This window comes from Abramis brama, assembly GCF_963993115.1.
Source record: "Abramis brama genome assembly, chromosome: 7".
NCBI classification, from domain to species: Eukaryota; Metazoa; Chordata; class Actinopteri; order Cypriniformes; family Leuciscidae; genus Abramis; species Abramis brama.
The window spans coordinates 35,133,434-35,149,189 of NC_139969.1; the positions used below are offsets into that span (position 1 = coordinate 35,133,434).

A 15,756-nucleotide genomic window follows, 5' to 3' on the forward strand; every position below is an offset into this window, starting at 1 on the left:
AAGCTAAAAGTGGACAATTTTACAATTATTCTAAAATGCCTTTTCCTTGCTAAAACAGTATAAACTACCAATCAGACGACAGAAATCATGTAGTAGATTGTTTACTACAGATATTTCAGCAACATTTTAATCATGTTGATCATGATTGCGTAATGTATTTACAATAGTTTTGGTGAATTTTTCCGTCTCCTCAGTCTGAACCAGATCTCCAGCGTGGTGCCGGACGAGCCGGAGTTTCTGCGTCACGTGACGCAGCTGGACGTGCGCGATAATCGCCTGTCTGAGCTGGACGTGTCCATGTTCCCGCGGCTGGAGGTCCTGCACTGTCAGAGGAACCGCATCGCTCGCCTGCGTCTGCGTGGCTGCGCGCTCAAGGCTCTTTATGCATCCAACAACGGTAGCGCACACACCATTTTACCTCACATTAAAGGGATAGTTCACCCAAAAATGAAAATTAACCCATGATTTACTCACCCTGAAGTCATCCTAGGTGTATATGACATCCTTCTTTCAGACGAATACAATCAGAGTTATATTAATAAATATAACATACGGATATAAACGAATGAACATACGGATCAAGCGCAACTTATGCGAGTAATGCAACATACTGCTGGTATTTACGCCCCATGATGCACTACGCTACTTCTGACGCCACAAGTTGAGTTAGTTGCGCCTTAGGTGTAAGTAGACTGCGTTTGGCCAGAAGCTAGAATTTTACTTTGTTAACATGTTAATTATGTATATTTTCGCTACGCTTCAGAAGGCTTTTATCAACCCCCCAGAGCCCTGTGGAGCACTTTTATCATGGATAGATGCACTTTTATGATGGATAGATGCACTTTTATGATGGGTGGAGTTTTATGATGGATAGATGCACTTTTATGATGGGTGGAGTTTTACGATGGATAGATGCAGTTTTATGATGGATAGATGCACTTTTATGATGGATAGATGCACTTTTATGATGGATAGATGCACTTTTATGATGGGTGGAGTTTTATGATGGATAGATGCACTTTTATGATGGATAGATGCACTTTTATGATGGATAGATGCACTTTTATGATGGGTGGAGTTTTATGATGGATAGATGCACTTTTATGATGGATAGATGCACTTTTATGATGGGTGGAGTTTTATGATGGATAGATGCACTTTTATGATGGGTGGAGTTTTATGATGGATAGATGCACTTTTATGATGGATAGATGCACTTTTATGATGGATAGATGCACTTTTATGATGGGTGGAGTTTTATGATGGATAGATGCACTTTTATGATGGATAGATGCACTTTTATGATGGATAGATGCACTTTTATGATGGATATATGCATTTTATCATGGATAGATGCACTTTTATGATGGATAGATGCACTTTTATGATGGATAGATGCACTTTTATGGACTTCAAAACAGAAACAGCAATTCACTGCCATTATAAAGCTTGGAAGAGCCAGGACATTTTTTTTTATATAACTCCGATTGTGTTCGCCTGAAAGAAGAATGTCATGTACACCTAGGATGACTTGAGGGCGAGTAAATCATGGGCTAATTTTCATTTTTGGGTGAACTATCCCTTTAACACACAACATCCATTTGTTCGCTTGATGCCTTACGACATCTGTTCCACAGAGCTGCAAGAGTTAGAAGTGAGTCCTGTGGCCTCTAACCTCACGTACGTGGACATCTCCAGGTGGGTTTGATCTCTCTCACTTGTATCTTTGTTACTATCTGATCACTGCGGTCAAACCCACATTGTGACATTAAGTTTCCTTGCGTGTGTCATCAGCTGTGTGTGTTCGCTCTCTTACAGGAACTGTATGACGTCTCTTCCTGATTGGTTGAGTGACAGCAAGAAACTGGAGGTTCTAGACGTCAGTCACAACAACATCGCTGAACTTCCTCCGTGGTGAGTGTCAGTGGTTTATGCGTTCAGCCACATTTCAGTCACTCATGTACTCCTGCTGATTTACATAGTCATTGCCATAGCAACAGATTTTGCAAACACTAACATTGATGCCAATAGTTAATGACAATTTAACAACTTTAAGCCATTTAAAGTCGGCATAATTTTAATCAAAATGTAGGGCCCTATGATTTCCACAAAGCAGAAAATCCTGGGTAGGACAGGATATTGTGTTCTATACTTTTTAGGCACCAACCAAATTGCCTCGATACCATAGAGTATCAAAAAATGTATTGATGACTAAGGGGTTAATCTCGTCAACGTCAGTGAGCCAATGAGTGGCGAGGCATCATGGAAAAACACTAGTGTTACGTGGTTGCCCACAGATACGTGGCTCATACGTGAGGCTGTGGTGTGCAAGCGTCCCAACCCCCATAGATGTAAAAGAAGTGGAAAAGATCAAAAGTGTGGCTATATTTCACCAGGCTCGATGCCAACAGCGTGAAATATTTGCGACAAGATAATTGCTGCCAAGACCGGCAACACGACAAATCTGATGAAGCACTTGACAGTGCACGGAATAAAATTACAAGCAGAAAGTTGCTCCGTCTTCAACAGCAAGAAGAACTGGAACGCGTCACAAATGAACCGAAACTCAGCGTATAGGATACTTGCCTCACAGATATGAGAAATAGCCTATAGAAAGCTTGAAGTGTCTACTTTAAACGAACCAATTTGGAAACAAATACTCTCTGATTATGTAATCCAAATGAAAGGTGCATTTCTCTCTATAGGCGCACGCGTTTACTATACTGCGGAGATGACAAGTCAGCATGGTCATCTACACTAGTTTATTAAAAAACAATTAAAATGTCTCCTTGCTATTTTTTCCCGATACATTCATTATCATTAGGCTACTTTTCCAGTGCAGGGCATCAAACACGGTGTGATTATGATTCAGGAAGCATCACAAGTCAGAATTCAGATTGGGATCAGTAGTGTTACAAACCTGGCACTAGGGAAGCAACATAAAGGACACAAAGACTGAAGTCTGCCAATCAAAAATAAAGTTTATTAAATTATAAAAGAAAAAGGGGTCTGTAGAGATAACAACACTGCTACTGCAGTGCTGGCTGCAAGACCAGAGAGAGAGAATGAGCATGTGTCCTGGATTTAAAATGGCGCCCATCAGGTGATACCAGTTAACCGGTTGATTGCAGGTGAGCTACCAGGTAACTGCAACAAAACACAGGTTAGCACACTCCCACGTAACAGGTAGCATTCAAATATTCATCCAGTTCCTTTTGCTTGAAGATCGAATCATCACGCTGGTATGGAGCCAAAGCTGGCCATAGGGTCTGTGTGGAGGACCTGTCTGGTTCTCGTGGTCTTTGCTGAGGATCTGTGCCGATGGCTGTCGTGGCGACCATGCCTTCACAGGGGATTGTCTAGTAGACACGGTCTCTGCTGACATTCAGGGCTGCGTTTTGGTCGTGTCTTGGTGCAGGTCCACCATCTGATCTGGATATGGACCGGATCCGTCTGACTACGGTAACCTCGGGATAAGGACGAGACAGACAGACTAATATTAATGTGGATGCCATTCTTCTTACAATGTAACAAGTACATTGGGTTTTATAGGACGTGTTCCTGGTTCCGGCTGACCTAATTTATGCAGCCTAACAATCATTTAACTGATTTGAATAATAGAAATTGATAATGTGTTATGTGTATGCTAGGTTAAAGAGATGTGTTTCTAGTCTAGATTTAAACTGACAGAGTCTGTCTGCAAATCCGGGATAATATGGTCAAACTTCCTGGTTCTGGTAAGGAAAGCTGCTGCATTTTGGTCCAGCTGTAGTTTGTTTATTATCGAGCAGGGCAACCACCCATAAGAGCATTACAATAATCTAGCCTTGAATGCATGAACTAACTTTTCGGCATTTATCATTGAGAGCATTTGTCGTAATATAGATATATTTTTTAAGATGGAAAAGTGTGGTTTTACAGATGGTAGATATGTGGCTTTCAAATGAAAAATGGCTATCAAAGAGCACACCCAGGTTCCTAACCGACGACGAACACTTGACAGAGCAGCCATCAATTGTTAGACAGTATTCTAGGTTATTGTGTGTGGAGGTTTTTGGTTCAATAATTAAAACCTCTGGGTTTTTCTTTTTTTTAAGTTAATTTTGTGAATTTGTATGTTTCGTCAGGGTGCAAAAGAATATAGAGCTGAGTATCATCAGCATAACAGTGAAAACTAATGCCGTGCTTCCTAATGATATCTCCCAAGGGTAGCATGTACAGAGTGAAAAGCAATGGTCCTAGTACTGAGCCTTGTGGTACGCCATACTGAACTTGTGATCGATATGACACCTCTTTGTTTACTGCGGTCAGATAAGTATGATTTGAACCATGTTAATGCAATTCCACTAATGCCAACGCAATTTTCAAGTCTATTCAAAAGAATGTTGTGGTCGATAGTATCAAATGCAGAACTAAGATCAAGTAACACTAATAGAGAGATGATCGGATGATAAGAGCAAATCATTTGTAACTCTAATGAGAGCAGTCTCAGTACTAAGATGCGGTCTAAATCCTGACTGAAAATCCTCACCGATATCATTTCTTTCTAAAAAGGAACATAGTTGTTAGGATACTGCCTTTTCTAGTATCTTTGACAGAAAAGGTAGATTCCAGATCGGTCTGTTATTGACTAATTCTTCAGGATCAAGTTGCATTTTTTTAATAAGAGGTTTAATAACAGCCAGCTTAAAAGTTATTGGTACATATCCTAGTGACAAAGATGAATTAATAATATTAAGAAGAGGATCTATAACTTCTGGAAGTATTTCTTTCAGTAGCTTAGTCGGTATAGGGTCTAACATACATGTTGTCGATTTAGATGATTTAATGAGTTTAGACAATTCTTCCTCTTCTATTGCAACGAATGAATGGAATTTTTCCTCAGGGACACTACAATGCACTGCCTGATGCGATACTGTAGTAGACGGTTGCATAGGTATATCATTTTCTCTCTAATATTATCAATCTTGCAAGTAAATAAGTTCATAAAGTCATTACTGCTGTGCTGCTTGGAAACTTCTGAAGTTGAAGTTTTATTTCTCATTAATTTAGCCACTGTACCAAATAACTACCTAGGGTTGTGTTTGTTCTCTTCTAAGAGAGTCGAAAAATAAGCAGATCTAGCAGTTTTTAAGGCCTTTCTGTATACGATAACACTTTCCTTCCACAAAATGCGAAATACCTCTAGTTTTGTTTTCTTCCAGCTGCGCTCCATTTTTCTGGCTGCTCTCTTAAGGGCCTGAGTGTGCTCGTTGTACCACGGCGTTGGACTATTTTCCTCAATATTTTTTTAAGCACAAAGGAGCAACCGTGACTAAAGTGCTGGAAAAGAGAGAGTCAATAGTTTCTGTTGCAACATTGAGTTCTTCTAAGCTATCTGGTATGCCAAAGAGTAGAAACTGATCAGGAAGATTATTTATAAAGCAATCTTTAGTGGTATAAGTGATAGTTCTAACGGGGAGTTTGTTTTGCAGCCTTGGCTAAATGGAGTACACACGAGACTAGATAATGATCTGAGATGTCATCGCTCTGCTGCAGAATTTCAACGCCATCAACATCTATTCCATGTGACAATATATGATATGAAGTATGAATACGACAACGAGTAGGTCCTGACACGTGTTGCCTACGCAATATTCGAGTATAACTCCAATAGAGTCTTTAAATGCCAATCCCAATGCCTCTTTTTCGTTATCTACATGTATATTAAAATCACCAACAATTATGACTTTATCTGCAGCCAGTACTAACTCTGAGAGAAAGTCAGCAAATTCTTTGATAAAGTCTGTATGGTGCCCTAGTGGCCTGTATACAGTAGCCAGCACAAATGTCAAACTGGATTTATCCCTTACACTAGATAACGTTACATAGAGCACCAACACTTCAAAAGAATTATATTTGAAACTAGACCTCTGAGTAATTCTGAAGATATTACTATAAATTACAGCAACACCTCCCCCTTTGCCTTTCAGACGAGGTTCATGTTTATAACTGTAATCTTGTGGGGTGGACTCATTTAAAGTAATGTAATCGTCTGGTTTTAGCCAGGTTTCTGTCAAACACAGCACATCTACTGTAGGTTATGATCTGTGATCATATCATTTACAAAAATTGCTTTTGTAGAAAGGGATCTAATATTCAGCAAACCAAGCTTTATCATTTGTTCATCTGTATTATATCTGTTTTTAATTTGTTGAACATCAATTTAATTTTCACCCCTTAAATGGGTTTAGGAGTTTTTTGTATTTCCTAATTCGGGGAACAGACACAGTCTCTATATGATGATATCTAGATGAAAGAGGCTCTATGTGATGGGATTTATCTGACCTCAGTGATGTGAGACGGCTAGCAGACGGTCGGTTTAGCCAGTCTGTCTGCTTCCTGCTTCCTACTATAAATCTCTGTTGTGCAGCACAAAAAATAAATGTAATAGTTAAAATTTCATTTGATTACATTTCAAAAGATTAAATTAAGTTTTATTTATTCACTTGATTACCACCGTTTTTGATAATACATTTATAGAGGGTCCTATTATTGAAATAAACAATTAAAGGTTCACAAAATAACTTTTGGCCCTCTAGCTAGCAGATAAAAAACAAAATGGCATGCATTTTGCTGAAGAACTTTGTTTTTGTTTCGCTTCGGCATTCACTACTAGGCTTAAGAGATATAATCAGTTTAGATGGAACGGATCTCAAACTGACTAGCTGAAAACATTACTGTAGCTTTACCCATTAATAGACACGGCACTTCCTTGAAAATAAATTCCAGCACAGCAACCACACAACACAACAACCCTAATGAAATGAGCCTTCACAATAGATAATGCTTTACAATAAACTCTGTTAGAGAGCTACAAATGGCAATTTATCTGTTCAATAAAATACCTTACTCACCTGTTGAGTGATAAAAATGCCATCTCTGCATCTTTTTTACAACATTTCAAATCCCTCAGTTCTGAAAAGCCAAGCCAATGTTGATTCTTGTTTTATTGTCTTGTTTTTTTAATTTTTTATTAAGGGATAGAATATTCAGTTTGTACAGCATTAAAATCATTATGTCTATGGAAAGTCCCCATAAAACATGAAAACACAAGGTGTGTGTGTGTTTGATGTGAGCTTCTGCACTGCTACACTGACCTCCCTGTAATCTCCGCCATCAGGTTGCTGTGCAGTGGCAGTTTGAGGAAGATCTTGGCCGGTCACAACCAGCTGAAGCGTTTGCCGGAGCGAGTGGAGCGTCCCGTCGTGGAGGTGATGGATGTGCAGCACAATCATCTCATCGAGCTTCCCTGTAATCTCTTCCTGAAATCAGAGAGGTGAAACACAAACACACTGAAGAGCGGCGGCACATCAGAGCTCTCTTCCAAACACTAGTGAGCCGCCACATTATAAACATGCTCCTGAAAACAATCCCAGAAGGCAGTGCGACAAGTTCCTTGTGCAACGTTGATTGTAAAAATATTTACAGTCCATTCCGTGCTGAAAATATCCAAAACAGGGGTGATCTAGTTAAACATTGATTATTTTACTCAATGTTTGTATGTGGCCTGCTAAAAAAATAAACGATTCAACCCGCCTCAGCTTGTTTGCTGGTCTTCGCTGGTTTAAGCTGTCCTGACCAGCTGAAAAGTCTCCAAGACACCTCTAAAACCAGAAGACCAGCCGAACATTTGAGGTCAGCAAACCAGCTCATGTTATTAGACTAGCAACATGTTAACGTCGGAGTTACTGTCTACGCAGTGATGCAAAGCCCTCACTTTTTCCATCAGACGTACGAGCTCACAGGAGTTTGGATCAGAGTTTAGATGTGCTGTTCTCACTCGCTGCATACATTAACCTGTCCTAAATCAGTTAAACTACTTGAAAATAAGTCTCTTCTGGTCACTAAGGCTGCGTTTATTTGATCAGAAATGCAGTTAACACAGTAATGTTGCAATATATTATTACAATATTATTAAAATAACTGTTTTGTATTTGAATATATTTTAAAATGTAATTTATTCCTGTGATCAAAGCTGAATTTTCACCAGAAAAACCAGTTGTGCTGCTTAATATTTTTGTGTAAATTATGATACATATTTTTCAGGATTCTTTGATAAACTAAAAGTTGAATAGAACAACATTTATTTGCAATATAAATCTTTTGTAACATTATAAATGTATTTACTGTCGGTTTTGGTCAATTTAAAGGATCCTTGCTGAATAAAAGCATTAATTTCTTAAAAAATAAATAATTTTTTTTTTTAAAAACTTAAACGTATACCAAACTTTTGAACAGTAGTTTTTGAATTTTAATCTTTTTTTGTAATCTGTTATGAATGGGAGGATCTAGTTTGGTCCCGTGTGCACTGCAAACTAAGGGTATGTTTACATGACAATGATGTACTAAAAGTGTAAAAAAAAAAAAATTCCTTTGCACTTTGTGAAATGTTTCGCATACAGACGGCAACGTTGTCAAAATGATGCCCGTTCACAGCGGATCCTCGAAAACGACTATAAACGCTGCATTATGCTGCCAGGCCAGTAGTTGGCGGTGTCACTTTGTAAACAAACTACGTATATAAATGCTTCTACGTATGTAAATAATATGTCTCTGCTGGTCGTAGAAGTGGTGCAGTAAATCTACACTTTGATGAAGAAGCGTTAATAAATTCAGTATCTAGAGGAAGCACAAACACAGTCCTGTAGTCCGCCATTGTTGATTTGGTTGTCAAGTACGCGTGCATGCCTATAGACTGAACACATGCACATGATGTCACGTTTTCACAAATTCGCGTTTTTGTAGTTTACTGTTATAGAGACGATAACGGTATCGTTTTCAAAAACGTACACAAACCAGTTTTCAAAAGTTGGTCGTTGCAAATGAACAGCCAAAATGCGTATAAAGTTTTCTGTTTTTAGTTGAAAGCGGTGTCGTGTAAACGCCCCCTAAAGCAGTAAAATAAAACTCCACCGCTGAAAACTTTGAAAACGCCATTACTAAGGGCTTTTGTGTCTCAGAAGTTGATTGTTAGCGTTTGAACGCATTGCATTCGAGTGAGACTGTCAGTAACTCACTGTCAATAACGTGATTTGTCTTCAGTTTACGGTGTCTGAATGCGTCAGCCAACAAGCTGGAGAATCTCCCAGCATCCAGTCTGTCAGAAGAGAGCAGCAGTATCTTACAGGAGCTTTATCTGACCAACAACCACCTGACGGACAAGTGTGTGCCTCAGCTGACGGGACACACACACCTGAGGATCCTGCACATGGCCTACAATCACCTGCAGACCTTCCCAGCCAGGTGACACTCTCAAACATCTATTTATTTATTTATCAATAATTGAATAACAAATAATTGAAGACGTCCCCAAAGGGAGGTGTCCAAAACTGTGACAAATTTATTCCCAGACTAAAGCTACTATACACACACACACACACACACACGCACACTTGAAAATACTGTTGATAGCCTAAGATCACAACTATGACCCTGTTTACACCTGGTATTAAGATGCATTTTGGTCGATCGGATCACAAGTGGACGACGCTAAGTACAGGAGTAAACGGGGTCTAAAACATTTTGAGCTTGTCCACTTTCGACCACTTCCAGAGGAAGATGAAAACACATTCGCCCAGTGTAAACGGGTATTGTACTACATACAATATCTGCTCGATTAAATTTGATTACTCATTTAAAAAAAATCCTCAATTACCAGAAGTGACGCATGCCAAATTTCACTTACACACACATTAAGCTCATCCAAATGAAATTCAGTCTGATTCATAGAATGTGTGTATGCGCAGTATATTATATTCAGTATATTCAGCAAATCAATATTGTCTGCTGTGCAGTAAAATGGCCAAGCTGGAGGAGCTGGAGGAGGTGGACCTGAGTGGGAACAGGCTGAAGGCAGTGCCCACCACCATCCTGAACTGCAGGCGCATGCACACGCTGGTGGCTCACTCCAACTGCATTGAGGTCTTCCCCGAGGTCATGCAGCTCATGGAGATGAAGGTCAGATCACTCACGCTGTGGTTGTTTTCAGTGTTCTTCACATTACTACATTTCAGTTTACAAAACTGGCTTTAATTCACTCATTTTTGTCCATGTATTTTAGTATGGCAGAATGATGTATGCGCAACTGTTTATGGAAACAAATCGTGCCGAAAGTCATTCAGTTGCGAGATTTTCTCTGTTTTCAACCCTACTGTCCACACTAGAAGCAAAAATACTGCAGGACACCAACACTTTCCTATGTGATGTTTAATATGCAGTTATGCAAATTATGTTATGGATTATTTTGGACTAGTGAGATTTCACCGAGCACTGGGCCTGTCATGATCATGAATTTTGTGTTGGCGATTAATTGTCATACAAATTATTGCAATTAAAGTCTCCCTGTGGTGAAAATCAATTTATATGTCTATGTGGTGTTTTTAATATGCTTTAAGACAAACCGTTTGCAAATTCAAAAAGTCAACACCATTGCTGAGTATTTGCCTTAAAACTGCAGTGAACCAAAGACAGTCTCAAAAACACAGTTTAAAATCGCTGGTGTTTCTGACGTCACAAACTACCTTGTAACCAATCAGATCAACGTGTGATCATCAACGAATGGACCTCTGAGCTGCTGTGAGTGAGTGGAGGCGGGGCTATTTTGCATATTCATAGTACGGCGAATACTAAATGAGGCAAGGGTGTAGAGGCATGGCTATTTTAAGGCATGAGGAAAAATGTTTAAATGTAATTTTGGTGATCAAAGATGAGTTTTAAAGGATACAGTTATTGACTGCAGGGGGACTTTAACAATTTAATTGCTGTTTTGGTCATTCTGAAATGCCTGAGCAAAGTCTGTCGTCAAAGTGGTTCAGGATAATTCCCTCCCTGATTTTTGTGTTCCCAAACAGCAAAATCTGCCTCCCAAAGCAAGATAACACGTTTATTGCGGTTCGTCTGGGCGTTCTAAGACGCATTTAATTTATTATATACAGTGGCTTCTCGTACTTTACTTAGTGATATTTAGCGCCAGTTTATCAGGAACTGCCGGTTTTGTTCTCTTCGACTCACTGGATGGAAACGGTGCTTTATTCGCAAACATTTATGCAATATTCCAATTTTGCGCACAAGTTAAATTTTGCAACTGTGGATGGAAACATAGCTAGTGTAAGCCTAATACGTGAATAATGCAGTCTGATTAAACCCACAAACCTTAATTTTGTATGAAGGAAGACCCTTGACTATCTTTTATGTACTTTTTTTTTTTTTTTTTTTAGCAAAATGTGATTGAAATTGATCTCAAATAACTGCAGTTAGATCGAATAACCACTATCAGACGATTAATCAAACATCCTACTGTGCGCTACACTGCTTGTATGGCATTCATATATTTGCGCTTGTGTTGTGTATGTAGTGTGTGGATCTGAGCTGTAATGAGCTGAGTGAGATCACCTTACCGGAGAGTCTACCTCCCAAACTCCAGGAGCTGGATCTGACGGGAAACCTGCGCTTGAATCTGGACCACAAGACCCTGGAGCAGCTCAAGTAAGGGGAAACCTGCATGTTCTTCCACTTCTGTCAGTGTCATAAATGAGAATTTTCCCAGGTGTACTCAGCAACTATGAAACAGATTTTTTTTCTCTCCTAAATTGAGTGTTGTTGAAATTAACACAATAGTTTAGTGAGATTAATTGCAAAAGATGATGTACAACAATTAATAATGTAATTTAAAAATTAAATGTACAAATTCCGAAATAAATTCTGCAATATGGGATTTTCCTACAAATTCTAGAAACCTGTTCCTTCACTCAGAAAATGCTTGATGTAGCGTGCAAAGCCACTTTTTTAAATATCTAATGTTTTTGTCTGACACATTGGGGGCATTCTCAGCAAATATTGATATGTGCAACTATTTCATCTGATTGACCTCAAACAAATTCAGTAATACTTTTATGATGAACACCTTTGAAGCTCAAAAGTGTCCAATTACAGCAAATTCCATTCATTCGTTGCTATAGGAGAGGAAGAATTGTCTAAACTCGTTAAATCATCAAAATCAACAACATGTATGTTAGACCCTAAACCGACTAAGCTATTGAAAGAAATACTTCCAGAAGTTATAGATCCGCTTCTTAATATTATTAATTCATAATTGTCATGAGGATACGTACCAATAACTTTTAAGCTGGCTGTTATTAAACCTCTTATTAAAAAAATGCAACTTGATCCTACAGAATTAGTCAATAACAGACCGATCTGGAATCTACCTTTTCTGTCAAAGACACTAGAAAAGGCAGTATCCTAACAACTATGTTCCTCCTTAGAAAGAAATGATATCTGCGAGGATTTCCAGTCAGGATTTAGACCGCATCTTAGTACTGAGACTGCTCTCATTAGAGTTCATCATCTGATCGTGGTTTCATTCGATCATCTCTCTATTAGTGTTACTGGATCTTAGTTCTGCATTTGATACCATCGACCACAACATTCTTTTGAACAGATTCGAAAATTGCGTTGGCATTAGTGGAATTGCATTGGCATGGTTCAAATCATACTTATCTGACCGTTATCGGTTTGTCTAAACAAAGAGGTGTCTTATCGATCACAAGTTCAGTATGGCGTACCACAAGGCTCAGCACTAGTACCGTTGCTGTTCACTCTGTACATGCTACCCTTGGGAGATATCATCACACTGTGTCCTAACTACACACACTGCGACACGCGATAAAAGGTATCTTTTCCATGTTAATCAGAGTTTTTGTCTTAACCACGACGATTCTATTTTAGAAATGTTTTCTATTTTTCTGCGACATCGCGCTGGAACAACAAACACAAAGTGTGGCAATTATAATCAAAGGTACTGTTTATGTGCTTTATTTAATGTTAAAAGTGTGTAATGTGACTTTGAATATCATTTAGTGCTCCCAGCTTTGTAGCTGTAAAAGCAACAATGGATAATTCACCTCAGATTTTGAAATTAAACAAATGGAATCAAGAACGTTCAAACTGTGAACAAACAAGTGTATCGTTATTTTCGTGTTCATTACTGTGAATGGTTTTGCAACCATCTGTATTGTATAGAAATAAAAGTGAATTGACGTCTGCTTTCGACCTACTGTAAGAATTCATATTTTCACTTCCACATCTTTCAACTTACAGTAACATCCGCTGTTTCCGAATCGATCCGCCTCCCTCGTCGTTCTCAGCCAATGAGAGTGCAGGAGGGCCAGCTGTCTGGAGTCACGGCTACACCGAAGCCTCAGGCGTCAAAAACAAGTGAGTGACCACTGGATAACACACTTCAGAGATCCTCTGTGTGAACGGTTTCTGAGTGTCTGACGTGTGCTGTTTGCGTTACACAGACTGTGTGTGGCTGCGCTGTCTGTGAACAGCTTCTGCGGCAGTAGAGAAGCTCTGTACGGTGTGTTCGACGGTGACAGGAACGTGGAAGTGCCGTATTTACTCCAGTGCACCATGAACGACATACTGGCAGAAGAACTGCACAGGACCAAGAGCGAGGAAGACTACATGACCAACACCTTCCTGGTCATGCAGCGGTAAATGCACGCGTAATAAGCGGTGTTGTGGTGACAATCGGTATGGAGAGATTTTGATTAATACTAAACATGTCTGTCCTTTTCCCTTTCCATTTAATAGTAAGTTAGGCACTGCAGGGCAGAAGCTGGGCGGTTCGGCAGCACTCTGTCACATCCGTCACGACCCCACAGACCCCGCTGGCTGCTTCACCCTGACCTCCGCCAACGTGGGCAAGTGTCAGGCCGTGCTGTGTCGCGACGGCAAGGCGCTCCCCCTGTCGCTGCTGCACAACATCAGCATCAAGGAGGAATATGACCGCGTGCGACAGCATAAAGCCATCATCACTGAGGTATGAGGAACGCTTACCTCTGGCATTAAAGTCAACATGAAATGAAAGTTTGTTTCACTGTTCCCGATCTTATTGTGAACTATTCTATTCATCCGTGCACGTTTTTCCAGAGAAAAAAAAATGTCTCTTTGCATCAAAAATGTCATAAGAGTCTGCACAGTCGATTAGTTCTTTAGTCATTGTTTGAGGTTGAGGTGTGCGTATCTTCTACGATAATATGGTAATGTTAATTTAATGTAATTGTTGTTTAATCATGTGGAAGCTGGCATTATCGAGTATGTCACTTTGCAAAAAAACAAACAAAAACACGCCATAACGAGTCCTTTTAGATTTATATATGATATAGTTAAGCAATATCACACGAACAAGCGTGCTGTTTTCCAGAATATCAGCACGATTGCAAATGTGATATTGATTTTATACAACAGTTCAGTAAAGAACTTGGCATAGAAAATAGTTCCGAACACACTCACAAAAGAACTCTTTGTGTCTCCGATCAACACACTGGTGTTTCATTCCTGAATGAATCAGAGTTTTTGAACGAATCAATGTTTCAACAATCCATTCATAAAGACAGATGCTGCATCCCAGTTTACCTACGTATACTATGCTAAGTATGTATGTACTCTTTTTGTGAAGAAAAAGTAGATACTTTGGAGTGTGTTGCAGAAGAGTAGGCAAGCTTTGGGACAAACTACCACGTCATAAAATTGCCCTCCGTCGCAGAGTTATGTGCGTTCTGTCACCGTGAATCGCCCTGTCAATCATCCTGTCACAGTTAACATCCTCATTTACACATTTTATTTAATTACATTTATACTACTCACACAATACTTCCTACTGATCTGCAAGTTGTGGTTCTTTCATTCGGAGAACTCTGCTAATGTTCTTTTTGCAAAATTATGCATTTAATAGTTAATTGTCAAATGCATCTACAAACATCTTGCGATTGTGCTATTTGTGTCTTAATACAAGTTCACAATGTTGTTGCAGATGAAATATAACACTAATATTTTTCATCAGGTTAGATATTGCTAAATCAAATAAATCAAACCCCTTTCAGGGTGTCACTATTTAACCGTTGGTCTCACGCACATCCACCATACCTGTAGTTCTTTTTATTAATTTTTGTAGTTCTGAACCAAATCCTCCTTTAAAGCGCAATGGGTTGTGGCCGATATTAGCCGAGTTTGCACGGATCCACACTTTGAAAATCTACCGTAAATAGAAGACCATCCGGGGACTTTTGGCATACACTTTTCAACATACTATGCATTGAAAAACACATATACTATTTAAAATGTATAGTAGGCAACATTTGAAGTGGATCAAAACCTTTCATCAAAGTTATACATGAATTTTGAACAATGCCCATTCTTGTCTTAGGACAACTTTTTGATCCATTTCAAATGTTGACTACTGTATATCATGCACATTGGGGCGACATGCGACACTTGCTTAATTCCTGAATAAATCGGCCATTTTGAAGGAATCGTTTGAATGAATGACTCAGCGACTCACTAAGTTAAGACATGACTTACTGCCACCTACTGGTCTTTTAGTTTCATTTAATAAATGAATCTCATAGCATTATTTATAATGTAATTGCAGTGTAAATAAATGCTGCTTTACATGCAGCTTCTGTGCCACTGCTACAGTGCAAAAATGGATTTTGTTGAGACTGATTTCATTTGATTGGTAACAGCACTATAGTGTCTTATTGAATATAAAAAGTATTGAGATGTCATTTTTGTCAATATCGCACACCGCTAGTTTGAGGCTGTTGCCTTTGTAAAATCTCGCCAATAGTTACTGCGGTAATTGAATGCTGGTTAATAAGGATAGATTTGAAAATAGCGTTAGCATAGGGGTACGTGGCTGCTCACATT

The 15,756-nt window shown here is 39.1% G+C and overlaps 1 protein-coding gene across 1 annotated transcript in view; it reads left to right on the forward strand.

Moving 5' to 3' along the window:
• The window catches only part of phlpp1 (PH domain and leucine rich repeat protein phosphatase 1), a 48,116-nt gene that overhangs the window by 29,276 nt on the left and 3,084 nt on the right, over positions 1–15,756 (forward strand). The window contains exons 7-16 of the mRNA XM_084118826.1: positions 195–397; positions 1,638–1,698; positions 1,819–1,914; positions 7,163–7,318; positions 9,085–9,285; positions 9,837–9,999; positions 11,396–11,526; positions 13,141–13,257; positions 13,344–13,538; positions 13,639–13,867. Coding sequence (XP_083974952.1) covers positions 195–397; positions 1,638–1,698; positions 1,819–1,914; positions 7,163–7,318; positions 9,085–9,285; positions 9,837–9,999; positions 11,396–11,526; positions 13,141–13,257; positions 13,344–13,538; positions 13,639–13,867 — 1,552 coding nt within the window. The remainder of the gene's footprint in view (positions 1–194; positions 398–1,637; positions 1,699–1,818; positions 1,915–7,162; positions 7,319–9,084; positions 9,286–9,836; positions 10,000–11,395; positions 11,527–13,140; positions 13,258–13,343; positions 13,539–13,638; positions 13,868–15,756) is intronic.